At 43.5% G+C, this 26,660-nt stretch overlaps 1 protein-coding gene across 1 annotated transcript in view; it reads right to left on the bottom strand.

The window, feature by feature from the left end:
* The window catches only part of adam12b (ADAM metallopeptidase domain 12b), an 80,472-nt gene extending 57,246 nt beyond the window's left edge, over positions 1-23,226 (bottom strand). The window contains exons 1-3 of the mRNA XM_030106958.1: positions 23,106-23,226; positions 9,232-9,353; positions 6,578-6,651 (exon numbers count right to left, since the gene is read on the bottom strand). Of these exons, the coding sequence (XP_029962818.1) occupies positions 6,578-6,651; positions 9,232-9,353; positions 23,106-23,220 (311 nt within the window). The 5' untranslated portion in view covers positions 23,221-23,226. The remainder of the gene's footprint in view (positions 1-6,577; positions 6,652-9,231; positions 9,354-23,105) is intronic.
* Positions 23,227-26,660: the final 3,434 nt, after the last annotated feature.

Raw genomic sequence — 26,660 nt, 5'->3', positions numbered from 1 at the left:
TCTTTGCACAGAGCACAGAGGTAAAATAGTAAAATGTTTATCCTTCCTGGGTCCACCCAGATTGCTACCAATGATGGGTGACCCATCAAGGGTCGCTAGCTGGAAAAAAAAAAAAAAAAATGCAAAAACATGAACTGACCGTTGTGGCTAAGTGCTCATACAAAAGCTCTACCGTCCTTTTTCCTGCTGCGACGCCCTAAAAATGTATCCCTGGTTGGGAACAAAAAGATCTCCGAGCTGACATACTACATTAGTAAAATGAAGCATTAATCTATTCCGGTAATAATTAGAACACGCAAGAATTTTTGTTTCAGGTAATTATTCTATAATAGACTTATTCTAATTACCAGAATCTTTGAAGCTGCTCAATTACAAATTTATGGACAAATACTATCATGAAAAATCTCATCTGAAACTATCACTTGGCTAACAGAACTTGCTGATAGAATTCAGTCAGAGCCTGAGGAAATGAGGGGGCAAAGGGAAAGGGGCGGGACTTGCAGGGTTGGAAAAACCCTGACGACTCGGAGAGAAAAGACTTGGAGCGACTTGGCTCTGATCCCACAGGTCAAAAGAACCACCACCCTAATCGTTTTCTCAAGCAACACCTGAGACAAATCTCCTCCTCCTCCTGTCTTCCTCTCTCTCTTTCTCTCTCTCGCTCTCTTTTTGCGTCCTTCAAGACTGGGCAACTTTCCCCAAGGGCACCCTGCATTATCCACAAACTCTTCAGCCAACTAATTAAAGATGGCAGGAGGCAAAATGCGATTACTATGTGCTCTAAGCTCGACAAAAACCACAAAGTCATCGGGGAAAACAGTGGTGGAATTCAAGAAGAAAAAAAAAGAAGCACAGAGTCAAACAGACAAGATGTGTGCGTTTTGGGATACTTCTGCACACGCACACAGTGTGAAAGGAGACCTGGGGTATCTCATTTCCGAAGCACTTTGTTTCAGAGGCTGACACTTACAAAAACCCTGCAGCAGGTAAATGACCTACACTTACTGCAGTTAACCTGCATCACAAACGGTGGGGAGTCTGGCGCCGTCAAGAGGCAGAACAACCCACCTCTCAGCAAAAAACCCATTTATAAGACACTCTCAGACAGTTCACAAGCTCCTGCTTCCCAAAATGCAGTACGGCGCTTTTAAATTGAGACCGATCTCTTGGATTTTGAGTGCAGCGAACCGGCAGCCTCCCCGTGTTTGTTTGTTTGCAAATGTTTGTGTGAGTTTGAGTCAGTTAAATGTGCTCGGGAGCTCAGTGGCGTCGCATGCGGTCGACGGCGGTTTGGGTGTACTCTGGAGGACTGCCCATCGACACAAGTTTCCCGGTGGAGGTTACAGTGACTTTGCTGCGGCGCTGTCCAGGCCGGGAGAACTCGGCTTCTCCGGCATTCGCAGGCGGCATGAAGAAGAGCCAAAAAAAACCCAAAAAAACAAGAAAAACAGCAAAGATGGATGGCGAATTCTGAGTTCTCGAGATAGGCCGCAGACTAATATCTACACACACACACACAAAATGTATCAAAGTGAGTGCAAAACTGCTAATACCAACCCCCTGTAGGTGAACTGGTGTTTCACCTAATAATGCATGAACTGATTGCGACAGGCACAACAAAATGCTTTGGCACCTAAAGGAAAATCACACCAGAGTCTTGGCACCGAAGTCCAAGTACACATGCGCTGGCACCAAACAGCAGCCCGAGGTCCAACGCTCCCCGCTGGTAACTTTGACAGGGTCTCAGGTGGCGTGGTGACAGAGAGGCTGCTCGGTAAAAACACCGACTGTGGAGAGGGAGCGTGGGAGGAAGGCATAGGAGGAGAGGACGGCGGAGAGAGACCCGAGTGTAGACGGAGAATCGGTGGGACGTGACAGGAAGAAGGCATCACAACAACCTGATCACAGTTCTGCAGGAGCAGAGGGGGCGGGAGTGATGGAGGAGCTGGTGTAAAGAAGCAACGGCAGGAGAAAAAGACTGGCTTGTATAGCTTCCTGTTGTTTAACATCCTGCGTCCGTCCGCAGCTGACCTTGCTGGAGTCGTAAGGTCAGCACATGTTTATTTAGACTGCATGGGAATGCATTATTGCTGACTGTTCACACACACACACACACACACACACAAGCCTGATGAGGGTTTGCAGCTGACAGTCAAACAAGCCTATGCTTTTCCACATAAACAGACGGAGCCACACATAGTTCAACTTATCGCAGACTCCTGACAGATCCAATTAAAGGGCAAAGGAAAGCCGGGATCTCGCTTTGTCCGGTCCAGCACTGCTCATTGAACTGACTGAGTAATAATAACACACCCCCTCTGTGGTCCCACACATCATGATACATCTTGGCATTGTCAGGCGAGTTATTGAAATGGGGGTGGCATCTTCTTTCTCATGGAAAACACGCCGAGGATGTTGCTATGGGGACTTTTTTGTTAAAAAACATAATGATGTTGTTTAGATGTGGCCATGTGTTTCAAAAAGGCTCTTTCCTCTTTTCTTTTCCTGCCACAGAAGAATGAAAGGAAATGCTCTCACTGGGAAATGTATGGTCGTGTGTAGAAAGCCAGTTTGAGCACAAACACATGCAGCGCTTTGTGTTTCAAGGAGAAAATATTCTGAAAAATCGAAATTTTATAAAGATTCTCTAGTTAGTTATTACTGAGTGAATCACAATGGTAATGCATATTGTTTGCTTCAAGCAAGTGGAATCCAGCAGTGTTAACATAATAAAATTAAAAGAGGCAAAAGAGACCAATCAAGCGAAGCATCAAGTGCACTACAATGAAATCCTTAACCATCCACCTCTATTTTTGAAATGGTGACTGATCAGTTTTATTCAAGCAGTTATAAAAATTTTAATCCCAACAACCTAAACACACACACATGCACACACACAGGTACTTAACACAAAAGACACAAAGTTACCATAAGTAAAAGTTACATTTTTAGGTTAGGAAGCAGGGTCGAAAACTACTACATGCAGTAACAACGTCCTGCAAACGGACAAGAACAGAAAGTGTGTGTCTGTGCCTGTGGCAGGGAGGGGGGGGTCTCAGTTCAGCCTCAGGATTTCTGGGTCATACAAAGCACAAATAAATACTCAAACTGTAGAATACATCACTGACCGGACCCAGCTGTAAATCTTCGCCACTTCCTTCCTCTTATTCTCCCTCACACACACACACACACACACACACACACACACACACACACACCATGGTCCCCCAGACAGTGTTATTGAAGTCTTTAATCAAGACTAATGTGGAATGTCCCATACGACTACCATTAATCATTTGAAGCTGGGCAACTGTGCCATTGATCAATGCTATACTTCAAAGCAGCGGCTGCTGGCACACGTCCCCGTGTCCGTCCAGCTCTGTTTGGACGAGGCAACGCGTCAGGCCTGAAATATTGTGTGCGACACAGTCACTCCCGTCACCCTTATGGAAGCGGGCATACACTTCCTCTGCTGTAACTGTAATACTGCGCTTGAATGAGCGAGCACATGGGAAATGGCAGAAAGAAGAAAGGGTGATTTAAGTCACTTCCTCGAGAGGAAAAATGAAACAAAGTCTGAAAAGGACTTCGCTGCATGGGCTCAACAACATGCACGCATCTGCACACACACTTGCACACAGTGAGCTCCCACTGACTTCTTTTCTCAGTGAATTTGTACTTGTCTTGCAGAGGCCAAGAGTTTCTGAAACGGTGCCAAGTGGCCAACAAACTGTTTATTAGTTGGATCTTTGGTGTGTTTATACTGGTGGGCACCGGGATCGTCTCACAGTGGCCTTGGAACAGGTGTGCACTGCAGCGGTGCCAAACCAGCAAACTGTACGGGCTCAGCAAATTCACGTAAAAAAAAAAAAAGAAAAAAAGATGAGCCTTCATCAAAAACCTGCAATAACTCAGCACACGGCGGTAGAACTTCGTAACGCTCCAGAGGTCTGTGCACCGCATTTCAATCTGTCCTCCTCCTCCAGTGCCACTTTCCTCTTTCACTTTGTGACTTGTAAAGTTCTGACCTCCAAATGTTTGATACTAAACAGCAGTCGTCATTTACAACAAAGTTAAAGAAACATTGCTTTAGTGTGCATCACATGAAGTCATCTAAATGAAATGCAAATAAAAATGTTCTTTGAGTCAGACATTTAAACATTAGCTGCTAGCTTGAAGCATAATGAACCATAAAAATCACTGCAGCACTTCAGGCAATTTTAAGCATTATTGCTTAAAATCAATGTTCAAACTCACAATCAAATAGTTCTGAGTGTCTGAACACTGCTTGGTGCCTTAAAACACGTCAGCAGCAGGGAAGTTTACCCAAGGGAAGACATGCATTAAATCAGACACATCTGTAGCTAACTTTCTTGAAAACAAAAAGAAAGAAAGAAAAAGCACCCCATTTCCTAAAAGCCTAAAGCGCTAAATATAAACTGCAGAGTGGCATAAAATTATAAACCTTGTGAAGAAATGTACACTGACAGCGAGCATCTGCGAGTGAAGCCAGAAGGCAGCTCTGGATAGAAAAAAACACTGTGCTGTTAACTCTCTAAACCTGGAGGCTGTTCTTTCCATGTGCCCTCGTCTCTTCCTCTGACCCAGACTGGACGTGCACGGCCTGGACACGACGGACGCATGGAGGTCAGAGACCACCTGTTCGGAGTCGGACGAACTGGCGAAGCGATATCAGAGGACGCATCTGGCCGGGCAGCAAAACAGTCCGGATGGGAACGGCAGCGGCGACGGCTGCGGATAGATGAGTCACGGCTGAGGCCGAGGTCACCAGAGGTCGTTTAGAGAACAAGGAACGCACAGGGTCGTCGGGACGGGAACATTTTTTGAAGTGGGGCCAATCTCATTAAAGCAAGGAGACTTTTCAGGTTTCAGAGGAAGCAGTTTGGATTGTGTGAACAAAAGGTGAGGTGACATTAAAGTACCACATTATGCGAAATTCACTTTTTAATGGTTTTCTAACAGTAATATGTGTCCCCATAGCTTCTGTATGAGGCTGCTGAGGTGCTCATACAGGCCTTTATCTTCCTGTCATGACGTCACCCGTGGAAATAACCACTCTGGCAGTGGATAGCAAAATGCAAAGAGGAAAGCATAGAGAACAGTTCCTTCACTCCCACATTGAGGTTTATATATAAGATATGAATCCAAATAAACAGTAAGCGATAAACTATATAAGTGCAGCAGCTGTATATTGGACTCTAATGAAATGCTGGTGACCTCCTTCAACACCTTCACCCCTTTCAACATGCTGCTCACACTTTGATAAACGGCACTAAAACAGGGCTGTAACCCCCCCTCCCCCCAGTGGAATTTCTCCTATTAGAGTTTGATACACAGTAAAAGAGAAATATAAAAATGCTGGTTTGTTCAGCATATTTGTAAATCCCATTATGTTCCACATTTGTTTTCATTTTTAATGGCCCATTAAATGTCACAATTTATCCGTAGACACTCCGGATATTAGGAATGCTTCTAGAAATATAGGGCGGATGAAGAGCTTGAGCCGCAGCTGACAACAGATGGTGCCGCGCTGGTGACACTGCGACGAGCGAAACCGCAAACATTTATCCCAACGATCGCACTGAGCATGCGGTGCCCAGTTTAATCTTGATTTGAAAGATATCCAGCGCTGAGGCCTGGTGGCGGCGGTGGGGGGGTCGATCGAAGCCAACGGGCTGCCAAGCATGCAACGCACCGAGGGGGAAACCCTGGATTTCTGCAGTGTCTGTTTTTCATTTTCGAACTCAGACGCCGTCCGACACTCCGAATCTCTGTAGTCTGACTCGAGTTTGTTCAAGAGTCACGGCTGATGGGGGTCCGACCAGTAGCAGGCCAAGCCCATCAATTCAGTGTCAATATCTGTATCCCACAGCAGCTGGATAAAATATTACATCTCCACTCCGGCTGAAAAAGAAATAGCGGTAGAAACAAGAACACAATCACTGAGGCCATCTTTCTTGTGAGATTATTAATTTTCTCGGGATATGTGACCCGGCCCGTCTCCTGGCGTTACACCAATCTTTCCTTCCCCTCTCTTTATGGATATTCGCTCTCCATATGGCACAGTTTGGGAGTATCTGTGTGTGTATCTACATATTTATGAACTCCATACGATCCTGACCCTCCTTTTGAGGGTTGACCGCATTATTTTCTGCTTTATGGAAGGGAAAGCATTGATGAAAAGAAAGGGAAAGAACAGAAGGGGACCACAAGCATGTCCTCTGAGTTCTTCTCTGCCTTTTTTTTTTTTTAATATATCAGCTTTCATCTCTCGGCCCTTCAGAGGGACTGAACCATAAAAGAGTCCAATCACAAGGGGACATATTATTTTCCCCTTCCTTGAATTCACTATATCATAGAAAAGGCTCATACAACTTCTCCTCCTCTTGAATATATAACTCAGCGAGCCATGGCTAAGAGTAAGGGTTTTTTTTTTGCTATCAGGCTCTGTGTGATTAACATAATAAATATCAAGTTTAATAATTGGATTTCTCCATTTCTGTTCTTACAATATATATGGGCAGGGACACTGCAATTGATCAGAAGAGAAACTTACTCATTTTTCTCCAGCAGCAGGATGAGCTGTTCACCTTCCGCAGACACCAGCAGCTGGAGAGACGCAGGATACATCTGAAACACAACGAGACGTCAGGAGCGCCGAGGTGGTGCCCGGATCTCACCCATCCTGTCCGCGGCTCGGCGTTGGAGGGAGGCTTCATCTTACTTTGAAACTGCACGCAAGGCAGGATGTGCCAAGGCACAATGGTGTTAGAGGAAGAGGAAGAAATGTTTCCACATCCTGCACTTCCCAAGTCCGCGCACGACCCGGAGGCGTAAATGGAAGAAACGGACGTCAGCGTTGTCACGAAGTGGCAGAAACTTTCATATCATCTCGTGCTTTGGATTTATTCAAAATGGAATTAACTAATCGTGTCATTTTATATCCGGCGCTGAAATGCACAAAGACACACCAGAGTGTATTACCCTGCTTCATTATAAATGTGTCACATGAAGTGGCTTTTGTCGGAGAAGTACTATAGCAAATACATTAAAATAGTAATTTAATGGCAGTTTTGTTTTTTTTTTTCCTGTAGATTTTGCACGGGGATCAAGGACCTGCCAGGCTAAGCTATTAGCTGCAGATTGTCAGGCGACAGGCTGCACACCTGCAACTACTCTGCAAGGTGACCGCATTTACAGCGCCCCGCTGCTCCGCACAAAGAAAAACTGCCCGCAAAGTGTGCAGTGGCTCGGTGGAAAAAGCCAGTGACTCACCTCTTTATCGAAATGATGTGTGATTGTTCGGCAGCACTTCAACCACACACGCCAGTTAGAATTCTGAAAATACAGCTGCTCCCCAATAACTCCTGTTGCTTTTGCCACCGTTACCGCTGCACCACTTATTTTCTTATTTTTTTTTTTTTCAGAATAAAAACAAACTGGTACAGAGGATGATGATATTTGCAAACCACCAGATATGAATTATGTTGTCAGAGTGAACTTAGAAGTTCAGCACAACATATTTCTGAGGCAATTTCCATGCAGACACACCTCTGACCACTACCTGCGAGTATTTTGATGCTACTTATTTCAGCAGCAAGATGATAATAAAGCAGAAGTTTTTCCTGGCACTCTGAAATATCTCTTGGAGATTTCAGCTTCTATCAAATTTCAAAACTCCAATTTCCCAACAAATAGCTCGAAGATGACTTCATGCATTTCAGAGACCCGCTGCTATCAGGCTGAAGCAGGCTTCACTCGGCGCCACAGAGGCAAAGTAAGTCCGAGCCGGATGCCCACGGTGTCATCTCATCGCGGGAAGATGGAAAATTTAAGACAAAGGGGATTCATGTATCCAAACCTGTGGAGACACTTAAATGCACGGACGTGCTGAATGAGGGACAGAAACACATTCTGTATCATGAGTTGACATTTCAGACGCACCGGTTGCTCTTTCAGTGTGACATTTTTTTGGGACTGCTGACCGATGCCTTGGGGCCAATAATTTTGTCGTGCTTGCTGAAGCTTCGTCTGAGTTTGTGTGTGTGTGTATGTGTGTGTGAAGAGTGTGCGTCATGTCCATTCTGCTAAGACTGTAAGTAACGACTGTGCAATGCTTTACCTCTTGATAACCTTCTATCAGTGCAGGAAACCGCTCTATAAATCTGTTACCCAGTGAGGTTTAAAACTTACTGCAATCTCTGATAAGACAATCACAAGCTGCCCCCGTGGTCACTTTAATTTGGAGGGGGTCAATTTGTAGATAGCCTGTAGTGAAATTGTTGTTTCTGCTGAAGAGAAATGCAGCAGTGGCAGAGGGGGAAGCATTTCTTATGTGTTTTTTTTTTTTTGGAAAATGAGGGCATAATTAAGTCCATAAAGCTTAAATTTTCATTTCCCACATGTCGATGAGACGTGTTTGTAATGTTCATGTAATTAACATCATTGCGATCTTGTGCTGACGGACTCTGTGAGAGGAGCATAAGGCAGGGAGAGAGAGAGAGAAAAAGCCTCTCTCTCTCTCTCTCTCTCTCGCTCTCTCTCTCTCTTTCGGATGGTGACTTCCCCGGACCAGGAAAAACGTTTGATTGCTCAGGGAGTTCTCAACACCTACGCATTTCCCTCCTCTGGAAAAGTTTCCCTAAGTTGTGGGGGATGCCGAATTTCAAACATTTTCTTTTCCAGCTGTGGTAAGTGGGACACACTCGCTCCCCCCTGCCTCGGAACGCAAACCTGAGGGATCCACAAACAGATATGTATTTGTGCATATTTTAGTCTCGTACGAAATGATGCAGAAAGGAAATCATCCATGATGCTACAAAGTGGTCAAAGTCGCTCAGGTTTGGTTTCTGCTGAATTGTAAAACTGTCAAAAGGTTGAGATTCAGGAGTAATTCCAGTATCTGTATCGCCTGCAGGGCAAGATCATATTCAAAGAACAAAGGACGACATAATTCAAAACAAGGCAGAGGGAGTGGAGGAATCACAACAGAGTTTATACCACAGGGGGAAAACTGCAAAAAAAAAAATACAGCCTTTGAAGGAAATCAAGTAAGCAAGCAGCAGAGGAGGAAATCATATACTGTGGTTATGTCAAATAGAAAGACAGACATCCACGCTTGGCTCAGACTCCTGGCATCGGTTCAGCTGCCATCTCAGTCAGCTTACTACCAATCAGCCGGCGCTGCTAAACGGTCTTGGGAGTATTTACCCCGGCCACGAGCTGGCTGAGAGGTCTGCGTTCTTTTCCCTTCAGCACCAGGGGTATGGTGGTCCCAGAGCGCTGCGGTCGGGCCGCCTTCTCGTGGTGCTCGGCTCCGTCCGGACTGCTTCCTGTGAAAAGATCATCGGCGAAGCATAATGAGGATCTGATCGAATCAAGAATCACACAGTAAGTATCACTGTTTTGCAGATGCGAATAGAAATAACTCACGTCATATTTTTTTTTTTCGTCTGACCTTCAGGCCGTATGCAAAACATCACCCAATCAACGAATGAATTAACATCCACAAAGCACTCAAACAGAGAGGGCGACAATGTGAGTAATGCTTCTTTCAATATCCTTCGAAAACGCCACTAATGCTTCAAAACGCAGGGAAACCTCGGCACTATTAAAAATGTTGGACAGTGCTGGCAAGGAGTAGTAAAAGCTCACTCCATTTCCTGAGAGTGGATGTGCTTTCCCCCAGAGGACCTCTGCAACAGGACCAAAGCCACAGACAGGGCATCAATAATAGATGTTCTCACGCACTTTATGAGTAACTCAGCCAGCGCGATCTTGCCACTTGGGAATGTTGTTTAAAAAAAAAAAAAGACAGAAAGAACTGGCGAGATGAAATTGTCCTTCCAACTTCTTTATTTGTCTTTTTCATTTTTTATTTTCTGGTTCATACCGAAGGTCGGAGATGGAGTCTGCAGAGGACCGCTCTCCACTTCCTCTGCAACCAATCATTTCACTCAACTTTTTTTTTTGGCTCTCATTGAAGTCAAATTAGCAAAGTTAGAAGTCGGTTAAGCTAATTAGCTCTTAAAAGTCAGCTCATTCGGGAGGCAAACAGTAAGGGACGTATACATAGCATAAGCATAAGATGAAGCGTATAAAATTGCATTAGGGCTTCAAGCAGTATGTGAGGATCACAGTCTCAATCCCCCCGGCTCCCTCGGCTCTCCAACCACCTCTCCCACAGACAAGTGAAGGCTGTCCCTAATGCTCCCGCAGTCTTATTGAGCATGTCTGCACTGCAGAGGACACAGCGGGTTTCCTGTGAACCCAGTAAACACTACAAACCCCCAGACAGTGCAGACAGTGGGGACAGAGCAGAGAGAGCGGTGCTGGGTGTGTGTGTGGGGGGGGGAGGGAGGAGGAGGAGGTTTCTGTTTTCAGACCAGGAAGACTGGGATACATCTTTATTTACTATCAAGCCCAGACGTGTTCCCCCAATCTCTGGAGATCGGTGCGTCTACCCCATGTTTAATGTATCATTTTTCTTCTGTTTGCTAATCGTCCTGTCTGGAATTGTGCTGATTTGCATGCACGATGACTACTGAGCATCCTGGCGGCCCTTTAGCCTTAGATGACAGAAATCAGGGGTGACTCCAGTAACCCGTCTCACCTTCATTTCTTACAGGATCAAATAAAGCGCCATGGCGGCTGCCCCGTGCGAACAGCGTGGCCCAGGCTCTCCATTTATCCGCGGCGCGTAATAGGCTAACAAGGACGTAAAAGAGACCTCCTACATTTAATGGGATATCTGAACATGTGCCGATGGTAGTTTGTTGGTTTTAGTGGTGCATGAAAGCCGGCGTTGAGACAGACGAAGCAGCATGACTGAGACCACAGGCTGCGGCGAGAGCGCCATTAAAGGAGAGCCATAAAAGGCAAGTCAGGCAGACGTCTTGTTAATAAAAAGCCTTCGACACTTCCACTGGTGTTGCTCACAAATCATCCGGATCTCTCAGATACTAAATAAGCTCGTGTTCATTAAACGGGGACGATTCGGAGAGGAGACTGCAGGTCGTAGTGGGACAGGAACTAACTAGCTTGCTCTTTTTTCAGAGCTGAAGCGTTTCTAGTTGTTTCTGGAGAGCAATAATTCATGTGTGGTGAAGATCTGCTGTTAGAAGATGAAAACTCATGAAACACTGTGTTCACTTTCAGGCAATCTTTCCTTTAAGGTTGAGCTCGTTTATACATACAAAAAACAAAACAAAACAACAAATGGGCTGTATTTGTCTTACAAAAAGAGAAAAAAAAAAAATAAGAGGTCAAACTAATTACTCCATACGGCCGGTTAGTTATTGGTAGAAATCTTTCTTCGCTGATAGATGTCTGATTCCGGGGTATTGGAGGCTGTTTGATGTTTAGGCAATTTGTTTGATGCGTGCTAACCTCTTTAATAAGTCAATTACTTGCGAGGTAGGCCGTGTGTGCAGACTCTGCTCAGTATGCATCATCTGTCACTGCTTCCCACAAGATAAATTCCCTTTCAATGTGGCATTCACCACCATTATTCTCAAAGGCCTGTCGTCTCTGAGAACATTTTCAATTTAAACTGAAACTGGGTTATCCCGCATGTTTTCTTGCGAGGATCATGATTGCGAAGCCGACCACAGTTGTACCTCAACGCAGGACGCAGGGGAGAGAGTCCGCTGTGAGTCCTGCATCTTAAAAAACACAAACTCTTGCCTGCCAGCCAAAACTTGGTTTCCCCTCAACACAAACATAAACCAGATTTCTTTTAGAGCGAACTGCATTTCTGATGAATGAATAATGAATGTCTGCGTTGAGACTTTAAAGCTGATGAGCTGGTAGGTGATGTGATTTCAAGCAGTGGCTGAGGTTTTACTCAGCAGGGACGTGACTCAGCCAATGACATAACAAACTAAATGAGCCACAATTACTGCGGTCGATCGGCGGATGCGGCCTGATTTCTGTCAGAAAACCTTTATTATACTGTACATCTCTACCATAACACCCACTGCGAGATTTCTCATGCTTTTCTCCCTGTCTTTGATGGATGTGTGGCATGTTTTTTGACACCGGATCTAAAAAAAAAAATCGATAGTGAAAAGTTTCGACCTAGAAGGGACAAATTATGGCCTTTTGTTTACAGGGCAAATGTGTACGTTACGTTTGTCGATGGCATGGCGAATAATGATTCCTGGCTGTGTTCCAGATAGCAGGCAGTGCTTTTCCAATAGGTCACTCTGTGCTGTTTCAGCTCCCAGGTATCACAAGCCGTGCCGTCCGTGATGCAAATATATTTTTATACATCGTTATAATGGTTATAAGGGCTTTACAATTTTGCAACAGAGAACATTTTCTCAAATTGTTCCACAATGTTTGATATAGTTTACAGACTGGTGACTTAAAGATTTGTCTTCATATCAAAGTGACTTCTCCTCCCTGAAACGCTCATCCGGCTTTTTTGTGCCCCCGTCACATTTAATATTCCAAATGTTTGCTGATATTTTGTTTGAAATTACAAAATAATGCTATGAAGTGGTCAAATATTTCATGTTTAACATGCTGCCTATGTTGTATCCTAACTGAAAGCAAGTTTAAAGGAAATACGTGACAACTGCATTCGGTTTATATTTACATTTCACACCGTGTCCCTTCCTTTTTGGATCCAGGGTTGCAGATCCGTGGATATTGACAGATGCAGATTGAGCACTGCTTTGGTTTAGGAGTGAAACAGAAGCCTGTTCCTCTGCAGTATATTCGAACAACACAACAATTAAGGAGCCCCTCACCTGAGACTAAACAGAAAAATCAACAAGGTCAAAGCAGGTGGATGGAGGTAATCTATAGGACCGGTATTGAGGGAGTACAAGACAGAGCGAGTGTCACAGTGGGACTTCTCAGGCCTTCTGCAATCTGATCAGCCTCAAACAACATTTGCATATGAAATGTGTGCAATGTGCTGGGATTTGTATGAGCAAGGACATTTGTTGTTGCAGGAAAGAACAAACAAAACAGTTTTATAGTCCTATCTTGACTTTAATGTAGCAAACATTTAAGCAGAAGTGTAGAGAGGAATGAAAGCACATCCAAAAAAAATTGAATTTAATAAAGAAAAAGGTTTATATCTGCAAAAGGCTGCAAAAATCCACTGGTCTGAGCTTCCATCTGTAGCTATAGGTAAACTGTGACGAGGAGTGAGTCACTCAAGAGCTTTCTTTCTTCAAAATGACTCTGAAATTATCTTGTATGTGCACGAGGCTTTAAAAAAAAAAAAAAAGCCTGAAGATTCTCTTGTGGCAGAAGGTTGATGAGCAACACACACCAGAGGTGAGTTCATCTGTTGCAAATTCAATGGGAGTCTGGACCAAACCCAGAGCCATTTCTGGAAGTACCCCGGGTATTGATCACTCATATCGATCGCAAAATGGGCAACGCATCGAGCCGAGCCGAGGCCGCGGCATGAGAAGTGAAGTAGGTGTTATCATTAGTGTGGGCAGGTTGTTTTCTAAAAATGTTTCATTTATTCAATGGGCCATTTACAGAGCATAAATGAAATGAAAAGGAGCAATGCAGAATAGAGCAGCTTGTGAAGATTATAATCGATGATGCTTTCAGGCAGAAATCTCTGAGTTAAGAGCAAAAAAGAAAAAAAAAAAGCAGGCAGCCATGGCCACACCAAGAGTATTAGAGGATAAACTGCAAACAAAGCTGTCAATAGCAATACAAGAGAAGAGGCGAATGAAAATGAGCGTGAAAGTTAAAAAGCATTCTGCTCTTTCATTGAAGTTCATGAACTAGTTTGGTGAGGATAATGAAGCATTTTTTCAGCAGTTTAGCAGTTTAACAGTAATCGGTGGGGGGGGGGGGGGGGGGGGGGGGGGGGGGGGGGGGGGGGGTCTGGGACCAGACTTATTTCAACAAGAAAAACTACTACTTTTACATATTTGTCATTTGCAGGGCTGATTAATGTTCTCAGATTATGAGGCACCTACAATCTTGCACCAAATATGGACATTCAGTTTTAAAATGATAATTTTCTGATTGTGTAGTTTAATAAATACAGTTTCTTCCCCTTTATGCATCTAAATATTAGCATTTTAAAGCAGTAAAAACAAGAATGTGATGTGTGTGTGTGTGTGTGTGTGTGTGTGTGTGTGTGTGTGTGTGTGTGTGTGTGTGTGTGTTCTTGTATTTCTATCCTTGTCGGGGCCAAATGTCCCCACAAGGATAGCAAAACGTGGAACGACGTGCCTTGTGGGGACCTTTTTCCGGTCCTAAGTAGGAGAAACAGTGTTTTCTTGACCATGTTGTTGTTACTGAAAAAAGTAAAAGCGCAAAAACATTTCTTTAGGGTTAGGCTTTGTTGTGGTGTGGGTTAGGGTTAGGGTAAGGGTCAGGATTAGGGGCTAGACATGAATGGGAGTCAATGGACGGTCCCCACAAGGATAGAAATACAAGACTGAGCGTGTGTGTGTGTGTGTGTGTGTGTGTGTGTGTGTGTGTGTGTGTGTGTGTGTGTGTGTGTGTGTGTGTGTGCGCGTGTGTGTGTTTAACCTGTGATAGATGGCAGCCTGTCCAAAGAGGATCTGCTCCTTGATTTATGGCGGCGTCAGGCCCTGTGAACCTGACTTTGATAAAACAGGTATGAAAGATGGGCGGATGAATGAACAGAAATGCTACTTAATTTAGAATAAAGGCAGGAATCATGAGAAACCCAATATTTTGAGAAAAAAAAAAGTGCATTCACACCTCTAAAATGTTCTGCAATTCTAAAAACTTAAGCAAACACACATCAGAGATCTAGTCCTGAATGAAAGTAAAGCAAGAGCCATGAGGCACGCAGTATTTAATTTCCCCTGGGATTAAAAAATGATTTCTATTCTATTCAATTACTTTCTGTTTAATTATAACAAAAGGAGAACATTTTGGGTTTGTGAGATTAAATATTGGCCGTGTGATGGACTGGAGAGCTGTTGAGGGTATGCCGCATGCCCACGTGTGATAAACAACTTCATATCGCCGTTTTAACCTTCTTTTCTTTATGCTCAGATGAGCTTTTAGCACTACATTCACACCGAGCAACGGGCTACATTTACCATGTAAGTACTCGTACTGAGAGCTGTAATTCAAAGCTTTGAGAAAAAAAAAAAACCCTTCTGCACGACACAAGAGTGGACCTTTCAAGCTTTCTAAATGAAATAAATACCACCATGAGTTCTGTTTTGAGCTTTATGACTGGATAGAATACATACATCACCAACAGTAAATCTAAAAATAATGCATTTTATGTTGAGATACATTCATCTGAGAAAAACTAGAATTGGAGTCAAAGAACGATTTAGTGCACTGCTGAGGTGCAGATACTGAGCATCTCGACATCTTGGTGTTTTCTTACATCTGCCACAGATAAGAAACATAAGGGTTCAAGACAGAAAACTGCTTTGATTTCTGTGTGAATTTATGGAACTCTATAAACACTCATTTACTGCTTCTGTTAAAAAAAAAAAAAAAAAAAAGCCACTGACCTAAATATGGCGATGGATGCCACACCTACATTGTGCCCTTGGAAATAAAAAAGGCCTTAACAAAGAGAATGGTGAATGAGTTCGCTTTGAAACGGCGCCGCTCCTGAACGTCTTAACAAAGCCGTTCCTCGAGGTGAAGCCGACACACTCCTGCAACACGAATCACCTACCAGGCTGTCCGGGTATTTATTCAATTAGCAGGGAGCATGTGACGCTGTGAAGACGCCGAGCGAATCTTTCGCTGCATTACATGTTATTACAGTAGGTCTGAGTACAGCGAGGCTCCGGCTTCCTTTCACAACAAATGCTTCCTGCTTTCAGGACATCAAAGTGCACATTATACAGTTCTTCCCTCTTTCTATAAACAGTAAAAGAAGCCTCGCTGCTGACACAGTTCTTCAATATAATGTTCCTCAAGTCATAAAATACATTCAGTCGCAGTAATAGCAATGTTTAACAAAGGAGGAACCGAGGCTCTCTGAAGTCCCTGATCCTTTACTGCAAATGAATTGATGTTTGATGCGAGGAGCTGCTTCAAAGAAACATCTTTCAGCCGACAAAAATGAGTCAGAAAACATATGTACAGGTTTGTCTTCTGCACTGAGACTAAATTCACAAATGGATTTTTTCCCTCTCTGTGTTTTATCATGCGCAGGTCTGCTTTTACCGCTCTGGTCTGTGTTATCCAGCTGTAAAATGGAAAATGCCGTATATTTAATAAGACATTGGTGGTCAGAACTGCTATTTCCAGGCACTCTTGATTTTCAAAGGACTGTTCTGAAAGCGCCCTCAAAAACATTAACATGTATTCAGCATATTTATTTGGCAATGATTGTGGAAGACAATTGCAAAATACTGTTGCCACATCGCATTATTTTTTTTTCCCGTAATGCAGAAAAAAACCATTTTAAGTACCGTACGAATAGTGCTTATCACACCACACTCAATAATCAAAATTTGGAAATGTTTAACAGGTTCCAACATTTGTGGAGAAGGGGTTTCAATGTTTTCATGTAGTTTAGCATGCAGACATTTCCAAACTGGCAGGAATTCGGAATTGAAATAGCTTTTTTGCCAGTTCTGTAATCAGCCATTACCCAATGTGCTGAACGAATTAAAAAGAGTTTCTCAGAGAAAGGAAGGCAGGTGCCAAAGCCATTTTCATACAGAGTCTGTGAAACTGCCCCCACCCCCCAAATCTATAATTTGAATGGCTTTTACTGCAGATGCTAATATACTGTAAGTTCCTCTAGTTGAGTGAACATTCTGACCTGTTGGCAGCATCAGGAAAAAAAAGACTTTTCTGCGTTGCTGATGACACAGAATTTAACTTATGAGCACAAAGGAAATTTGCACCACGTTCTATCGCAATCAGCTGCTGTCAGAACATTCTATATAATACTAAAAATGTCAATGTCACAAGGAAAGTTAGAAGAAAGACAAATGTGTGTGATTGAAGTCTGAAAGATCCTGCAGAGACTTTCAGCACCAAGTCTTGCCAAAGTCATAAAAACTGTCTGGCCATTTATCAAAGCTGTTCACAAACCAAAAAGCCAATTAACTAAGAAAACAACATACCAGGCACTGTAAGTCCCCAGTGATGTGTCCATACTGATGTTAAAGAAACTGTCTGATTCTGGTTAAAGAAAAAAAATCAAAAACACTTTTGTAGAGCAACTTCAGCCTGTATTGTCTCATCTCTGTCGTCTGGCTCCTCTAACTGCTGGGAGACAGAGAAAAAGGAACTGAGACACAGAAAAAAACAAAGAGTCTTTCATCTGCAGAGGTTGACAATTTGCGCGCTCCCTCACTGCCTGCTTTTAGCGCCCCCCCCCCCCCCCCCCCCCCCCCCCCCCCCCTTCTGTCACTTGCCACATTGCTCACTTTCCATCCGATGACACCCCGGAGTCTTCGGAGCCGAAGTTGAGAATCCGCTGAGCTTAAACGCAGGACCTCCCACAATTCACTCCAAACAGGTCCCCATTATTGGCCTGATGAAGTAAGTAAGAAATAACAGTAATACAACACTCCCCAAGGTGGGCTGGCGTGCTTCTGTGTCCCATTTCCATCTTTTGGGAGCAACAGTGAGAAAAAAAAGCCAATTCCCATCTTGACTTGCAGAGATTTGGGCATTAAGTCTTTGAAGGATTTCAGCGTGGGGATTAACTGGAACTTATCACACATGCTGGTTCATCTAGCAGCCATTCACAGCAAGGCGGGGTTCAACAAAATATAGATTTTCAATCAAGCCGGTGGATCTGTGGGTGGCAGTGTCAGTCAGATGGTGATCTGTTGGTGGAATACACATCAAAAATCCACAGAGGATGAGCCCTGTACTTACTGTGATAGTCCTCTGACTTCTCCTGTTCCAAGATGCTAGTATGCAATTATGCTATTTGACAAGATCCAAAAATAAAGTGTATAATTGCCAACAAAGCTTGTGGCTTACAATTCTAAGTCAAGTAACAGACCAGAAAGGCGGTTAAAATTTCTTTAAACTATATATTTTAATGTTCTAAGCACTTCTTTTCAAACTTCTACTTCAAGTTGCTTTGTCTCAAAGAAATTCTTCATTTGTCATCTTCGTCACATGCTCCTATCAAACCTTTCTCTCTGAATTACAGCTGCATAAAATCTCTGCTCAACACAACTGTGGTTAAACTTGGCCGATAATTAGTGGCTCGCACGCGAGCTGAAAGGTAGGCAGAGATTTGTGCGGATAATGGGTCAACTGCAATCTATTACACCACCAGTCAATGAGATATTGACTCGACGTGGACTGAATTTACACGAAAGCCGAACACTGCCGAACATTGCGTGTTCCAGCTGGGAAATTGAATGCGCACGCTCCCCATAACACACAGGGATCAGGAGGCCCTGAAAGGTGCTGGCCAAGCTAAAGCAGCCACCGCCTCAGAGGTCTGTCTCTGTAAAGGGTGTTTACTTCACAAAACATTCTCTCAAAACAGCTTCTATCCCCCTCCATCAAAACCATCCGCGATATAAAGGTGAATAGCGTGGCTGGATCCAATCGGCGACGACTTGAAGTAAATACACTGGCGCAGAGGAGCGCTAACCTTTCTGCTGTGAAATTATTGATGTCGAGCGACCTGGTGGTTCAGCCTGCTGCGCAACAGAGTGAGGCTCGAGACCAAATCGCATTGTTGCATCAGTCCACTTTCTTGTTTTGTGTCCTTATTCTCATCCAAGCGAAACCTAATATTTCTTGAGAAGGGTGGCCTGTCAGGAAAGAAGAAACAAACAAGCAGGCACTGTTCTCAAAAATTCATATGTTCAACCGCATCCTTTGTGCAAGCCAAAATATGCCCGCTTTTTTTTTTTCTCCTGCTGCACCTCCAGCCACTCACTCATTTTGCATGTGAAAACTGACAATTGCATGTTTGCACGGATCTCAAATCCACTATTTGCCTTCATTCTGTATTCCAGCGTAAACAGCAGCGGTTTGCTTGCTCGCAGATAAGTTGTGACAGCAGTGACTCCATGTTCCTTTCCCACTCTACATCTACTCATTATTCGTTCTCTCCCTCTCTTTGCTCCCGCTAAAAAAGTAATATTTTCCTTCTCCGGTGCAGAGGAAATTGTCCCACAGAAATGTCTGAGCTTCACAGGAGGTATGACACATTCAATCACTGCGGTAAAAAGGTGGGTGACTGCCTTCGCACCTGTCTGCGCCTTTCTTGGTTTTCTGCAGGCTGATGCAGATGAGGGGAAAATGCATCCACCCTCATCCATTCCACACATGGCTGGCCGCTGTCTGCCGGGGCTCTGCAGGTGGAGGTCTTCAGCGCTACTGCAGCCTAACTGCCAGATTCTCAGAGTTTTGCCATAACTCCCTCCCTCCCTCCTCCTCCTCCTCCTCCTCCACCTTGACTTACTCAGTGACTACAGACGTCTGAATCGCCTGGGAGCATTACATGTCAGCTCCACAGACAGCCAGTGTGTTGCTGTGTTGCCAGCTCAGCTTTATCTAGTATATCTGCGGCCCCGTCCTCCACAGACGGAGCAGGAAATGGCTAAATCACACTGATGGCTATAATGACCAATGACGCTTAACAGAAGGAGACGTTTCCAGCGCTGCCCGTCCTTCCCTCGTGGCCGACAAATCAATGCCAGTCTGTCCTTAAAATGTCAAGCGACACCCACCCCAAGGGTCTGGAAGACGGAACGGGGCGAAGCGGCTTCCTAAATGGCTTTAGCAGAAAGTGGGCTGTTTTAACCGGGACAGCAGCCATACGTCAGCATTCCACCGCAAGACTGCGCGATGGGTTTGAGTTACTCCCCAGGAAACGGCGCTGAAAGGTGGGTCACACGTCTCAAAAAAACCAAAGGGAGGCCGCGTGAATTTTTCTGCGTGTTTTGGGGCACCCGGGCCAGGCTTTTATTCTTCGCTCTCAGCGCAGTTTGTTTAGACAACACAGACATTCTAATCTTTCTAATTAATTCTGTCTGACGCTGCAGTCTAACCAGATGATATCCTCAAATCTAATCCAGGTCATTTGGTTCTGTCTCTAATTATTTATCGAGTTTCCTCCACCCAGAAAGAAAAAAAGAAAGAAACCACGAAAGAACGAAAGACAGAAAGACGGATCAGACCCTCTGAAAACCAGTTGATATGCAGAAGAGAAACAAAGAGAGTCAGACAGAGACGGGGAACTATAGACAGAGCAATTCATCAAAGATTTGTAAACACAGCCTGTTTGATTCTTGCCCTTATGGGGCTCGCTTTCATTTCTGCTGCAGAAGTTCAGAAGGCAACTGAGCTCTGCGGGACGATAACACTTCACATGAGAAGACGCTAACGCTTTCTCAAACGTGCCCCACAGTCCAGTCATTAAGGTAAACAACTTTTTTTTTTTTAATGAGCAGCAGCGGCTGGAAGGACTCCTAATCACCTGACTTTGACTTTGTAGATCTTTTTGATAGCTCGCGCTTTTAAATTTTAATTGAACCAACATCCATAAAGAGAGATTTATTTTGATTTCAAACAGATTCCTGTTACTATCTGGACTGTGAGCCTTCGACCAACGTGTGTAAATATGAAGTGATTCATTCTGAATATAAAACAATGAGCGCTGAACACAAATTAAAGACTTACCTTTTTTTTGTCAATAGTAAAATAACAAATATTGGAATCAACTTCAACCCAAAAGCAGTACTTTAGAAAATACTCAGATGTACATTACTCTCATCCTCCAAGTGAGAACACCTTCAGAAAGTCCTCAGTGTCTGATGCATCACTTACTTCAATAACAGCTAACACAACAGTTTCTGAACTCTGTCCAGAAGCGCGATTTGAGCTCGGCGCTGGCGCACCCGGAGATGTTCTGGCACCGGAGGACCGAATGTCAGTCAGCTCCGGTCCATCTCTGATTGTCAGACTTGGCAGCAGAAGTGTAGCAGTGGCAGAGTCTCACTGAGGTTCACTGAAGTTTCAGCTAACATCACTCAGGCTGGCGTTGGACAGGCGTCAACTGGTGGAACGGGCCCAAGATCTGCTGATTCTGGCGGGGCGCTCGTTGCAAATCCACGTTAAGTCAAGTAACCAGTCGTGTCGGATTTAGGCCACCGTTAAGCCAAACCGCTTTGGCTGAATAGATATTCATGGATTTAATGTTCCCTTGAGATAATGTGTAATTTCATCCTTCACCTATATGTCTGCTTAAATTACACCAGGAAACAAAGTCACTCAAATTAAATAAGTAGTACATTTATGGAGAATAGCATCTTCTGATCAGTGGGACGGAATAATCTGGGACAGTTCTCTTTACTAGCTGGAAGAAATTATTTTTTTTCAAAGACAAAGCACACACAACGCATGTAGAGTCATCCATAAATCCATTTGTTATCAAATATTCCGATTTTACTTTATCGTCATCAAAAACCAAAGTCCAAAGAACCAAAAATGCATTAACTTTTGCTTTATCCGGCTATATGGGTTTTGCGGGGCGGTAGTCGACCCCGGCTGGCTCTGGGTGAGGGCGGAGTCACTCTGGACAGGTGGAAGCTCCACCATGACACACGTGTACAGAGAGGAACAATAACACACCCTCCTGTTCAGACCGCCAGGCAATTTAGAGCCAAATATGTTCTGGAACAGTCGGAAGCAACTGGAGTATCTGGAGAAACACATGAACAGAGGGGAAGATGTAAACACAACACAGAAAGGCCCCCAAGCTGGGATTTGAACCGGCTGTGAGGTGAACACTATGGAGCTCTCTGTTTCCAACCAATTTAAACAATCTTCTTGGAGAACATAGAAAATGTAGTGCTGAACAGAAATCTCTTTATCTGTGTGTGTGAAGTGACTAACTTCCAGACAGCAGCATGATAAACATAATCAAATCAGGTTACAACTCTGACTCCATCCTGAAGTCAACATCCCACCGACTTCAAAGCGGCTGCCCTATTTCAGAACCCACTGTACCCCTCCCAACTATTTTTACCCCTCGCGTTCACATACGAGCGAACTCTGTGAGTGAGAGCTCTAATGACCCCATGTCGAGCGGATGTTTGCGGTAAACATCTCCTGAGCTGTATCTTTCTGTGTCTCCACCAGCCGGGGTAATTTTCAGGGAAGCTTTTTGCTTTAATTTCTGCAACACTATTAAGGATGTGCCCTCAGGCTTCATGTTTGCCTGCATCCAGTCACTAACAATATGTGCATTTTTTTGTTTGACAAAAGCTGGCTGCTTGTGCTGCACTTGACTTTTTACGAGGTGGAAAGTAATAAATTATTCAAAACTGACCGGACTTCTATTTTTATCAGTGTGTGTGGACAGTTTTATTTACTAGTGAGCATTGTGCATTCACAGTACTCCCCCCTGAATGTGAATGACACGCAGTATTGCTTCAGCAGTGTGTTTTACAGATCCATGATATACACAAATTACAAGATACAGAAATAACCTCCTGGATTTATTTATAATTGACAGTAGTTGATTTTGCAGCCATCAGTCTGACAGGCCAGCAACATTCATGCACCCTCTACTACTGAGGAAAAAAGGTGGTTTATGGTTATTTCTTCATTTTTTTCTCTTTTACTGCCACACACGTTGATATAGTGGCACATACTCTGTCCAATAAAACACACACACACACACACACACACACACACAACACCCTGTTATCACTTCTCATTCATGCAGTGGATTAAATTTAGAAGATGATGGAAAACAACATCCTGTTTTGGTTTATGTTTACAGCCTAAAGAGAAGCTGCATCCTCCTGGACGGTAAACTCATCTGTTCATTGTGACAGCAGCCTCACTTCCTTTTATTGTTCCATTTCAGCCCCAAAGATGGATCTAAAATAACAAACTCTATTTCCTCCCCGGCTGACCTGAAGTGTGAAGTGCACAGCATGACAATGAGCAGGAGCTTCAAGACCCGGGGTGGGGGGGGGGATGTCGAAAATTTCAACACAAAGGGATGAATGGATGCTGTTGCATGTGTGTGTGTGTGTGTGTTTTAAGGACACAGTCACTCCCGGTGAAATGAATAAAAACTCAGAGCTGATATTCATGGTTTCAAAACATCTGCAGCGCATCATGCCAGTCAGCCAGCAGCCACTCACCCTGCCTCGCCTCAGAAAGCACGCAGTCAGCGTTTCGTGCGGCCGCGCACAGGCACCAGACGCGCAGGGAGAAGAGCAGGAAGGCAAAGTTCCTCCGCCGCCTCCAGGTCCTCATCGTGGCCGCTGGCGGAGGGCTGATCCCGGGGAGCGCGCTCCCGTCAGGCCGCGGCTCCGGCCGGAGACGCGGGTCAGAGCAGCGCAGATGTCAGGGGAGGAAAAGAAGGGGACAGAAAAAAATAAAATAAAATAAAACGCTTAACTACGGACTCCAGCGAGATGCGTCTCCGAGAAAGAAGCTGTCAAAAACTTTTCCTCACAAGAAAGGAAGAAATAACAAAAAAAAAAAAGCCGGGAGCAGTTGGGGGGACGCAGGGCTTCACGTGCCGGCTCTGAGAGCGGAGGTGTTGGTCCTGAGAGGTGGAGGAACGGAGGCGACAGAAAAGTCAGAATGAGAGGATGTTGGGGAGAACCGCGGAGCGCACTTGGCATCGCCTCTCGTACCAGAGCGGCCGCTCACTGTGCCATGTGCGCTTCTGTCTGCCCAGGGTCCTAAAGCCAGGCACACCTCGGCTGCTCTGATCCAGAGGGTCGGTTTAAAATACACAGTCCTAATTTTTTTTTTTTTATAATTTTTTCAATTTGTGCTAGTCACACTGTATTCACTGACAACATGAGCGTTTTAACGGCACCGTGGGCTTTCAAAATGAAGAAGATACACACGCAAAGAGAGCTCGGCATCCCTCAGTAATGAAATAATCAGGGATAAAATGCATCACTTTACAATGAAATCAAGGAAATGTAACAATAAAGGTTTTGCAGATATACTAGAAACAAAAACTGATGTTAAAATTATCTTGATTTGTGGTCAGAATGATCTGATTGTACTCTTTGAGTTAAGATTGAAGAGTTACTAGTTTATCAAGATTGTGTTATTTAAAATTTCAAATAAATGATTGAGTCAACATCGTGTTATTGTCGAATTTGACTATTTAAATCGTTTTAATCTGTATTTTTCCTGTTTCTCAGTTATTTGAAACTATTTTCTGAGAGGGAACGCCTCTGATTGAAACTCATAATATAGATTGATTGTTTTTTTATTTTTATAGATATATTATCAGTTTTTTAAACAATCTGAAAGTCTGTGTCCAGTGTTTCAGAATAAAAACAGGTAAGTTTTTTTCAATCAATCAATCAATCAATCAATCAATCAATCAATCAATCAATCAATCAAACAATCAATCAAGTTTATTCTTCGGTGTTTGATCATAAAGTAAAAAGAAAAAGAAGCAGATTTAATCCATGTTAACATTTACACACACCAAAAGGATTTAGGCTGAAGTTTAACACTAATTTGCATTTCTACAAAGAGAATGAGTGGAACAGGAGTCCATATTGTTATTGTGATGGTACTTCCCAGGTACCAGGAAAGAAGCTTGCACCCTGCTTGGCCTTGCAGTTGTTCAAGTAAGTTGAGAGTTTTATTAACTTATAAAACTAGTAAACTACTGTGTATTTGCTGATTATAGTTTTTCTTTTTTGAACCTTTATTTTTGCCGGCTGTGTCGTGGAATTGGAATTCTGAAATTTACAGCATTGCTCCCTGCTGAACAGAATATCAATAGAATATCAATATTACCAATTAAGTGACAATTAAATAAGTTAATACTACTATTTCCAAGGAAATATGTGTTTACAAATCAATCAGTGAGTATACACACATCTTATTGAAAGTTTAGATGTTTTGTGGCTTTTATGGTCAAAAAAGTTGCAAAAAAATTTAAAAAAGTAAGTTGTATCATGAGTTGCAGATATAGTTCATGTTCATATGATCATTTTGTATGAATAGTAATAGTAATGCGGTTGTGGTGCAAATACGAAATTTGACAGATGTGAAGGTGCATTTAAGGGCCTGCAGGTTGGCTTTTTTTAGAAAAACCTACAACTGATCAAAAATGTCTTGAAGATTTGAAATATCAACAACAGCACCAAGATATTTGCTGAGCTGTAGAACTCTAAAAGGCTGTAGGTTTCTTAAGATCACAGAACCAATACACAGCATTTCCATTTACCAACTTATTACAATAAAACAAAAAAACACCATGTCAAAAAAAGTCCTTCATCTTGCCCTTGCGGCTCATGATCCTCCACCTCCGCAGCCCCTCCCCTGCAGTGTGGATCCATTTGAACAGATATCTCAGAACCCCGGTGACCCCGTGACCCCGTGACCCGGGCCTGTCCCTGTCACTGTTCCCTCATATCTCTTCCCTTCTTCTGTCCAATGTCTCTGCTTCAGATTTCCTCTTTCTACCTTCTTAAGTTCCCCAAATTACTGCCGATATTTCATATTAACTGTGGGGTTTTTTTTCAGAGTTAGTATTTCAAATGTTTTAGCTTAAATCAGAAAAATATCTTAATGTGGAGCATTAATGAGTTTAAATGGGTTGGAATAATGTAATCTACGTGACTGAGTCTTTACTATTCTGTTTCTTGTAATAGAAATCCTCAGCCAATCATGTAAAGTCACCTTTCTTTTGATCCTCACCAGAAATCATTGGTATTATTTTGCTTTTACTGATCTTTCTTTGTAGCTCATGTAGTTTAGCCTGTGTTTTACATAATATTTGTTTTGATTTTGTTGCAAAAGCACTTTAGAAAAAGATAGTTTTGAAAAGTGCTCTGCTAATGAATTCAAAATCACCATTATTATCTTCTATGCACACTTTATTCAGAACATTTCAGTCACCACTTTCATACTTTTCCAGTAATTCTGAAAATTACAAAACCTTTTCACTTTAAAGATCGATTTTCTTTCCCCCAAAACTAAATGTATTAATTTTGTGCTGCTCAAAGAGAAAACCGGAGCTCGCAGAACCTGTACAATATGATCAGTGGAAGGAGGAGGGCATTTGGAATGCAGAACTTCTCCTGATGGTCCAGGGCTGAAGAGAATCTGCTGAAAATGTTCCACTTTTTGGCTTTAAACTCTGCCAAACACAACACAACACAATCAACAGCAGATACGTCGTGCAACAGCCTGTCAAAGAGAGCGTCATACACACCTCCACACTTGTCTCAAGGTGTTTCAGCATTTTAAACGTGATTTTCTCACGATAAACCACTGCTGTCCACCGCTGTTTGTGTTTTCTTGTAAAGGCTTGGAGTAGTTCGCTTTCAGTTTAACCACAGCCTGATATATATTTATTTTTGCAAAATTCTTTGCAAAAAAAAATGCCTTCATCTTATTTGCCGCTGCAGCCCTTTGAGCTCCGGGCTCCTCTGGAGACTCTGAACTTGATTCAGTGATTGGAGTGTCTCCTCCACCACTAGTGGATGGATTCTCCACAGAAATGTTCATGCTCTGCCTCGATTATGCTTTCTGACAAAGGCGCAGCGAGTTCAACAGCTGCACTATTCAGGACATGATACAAACCTTCAGACGATCAGCTGATCACGTCACCGTCCAACTCTGTGGCACATCCCCAACGCTTCCTGTATCTGGAGCAGCAAAATCTCAAGTGGGGGCATGCTTGCTCTCTTCCCCCGTCTTTTCACACC

This window comes from Salarias fasciatus, chromosome 13 (assembly GCF_902148845.1).
Source record: "Salarias fasciatus chromosome 13, fSalaFa1.1, whole genome shotgun sequence".
NCBI lineage: Eukaryota > Metazoa > Chordata > Actinopteri > Blenniiformes > Blenniidae > Salarias > Salarias fasciatus.
The sequence above is the reverse complement of the archived record's forward strand: the minus strand, read 5'-3'. Positions and strand labels throughout refer to the sequence as shown.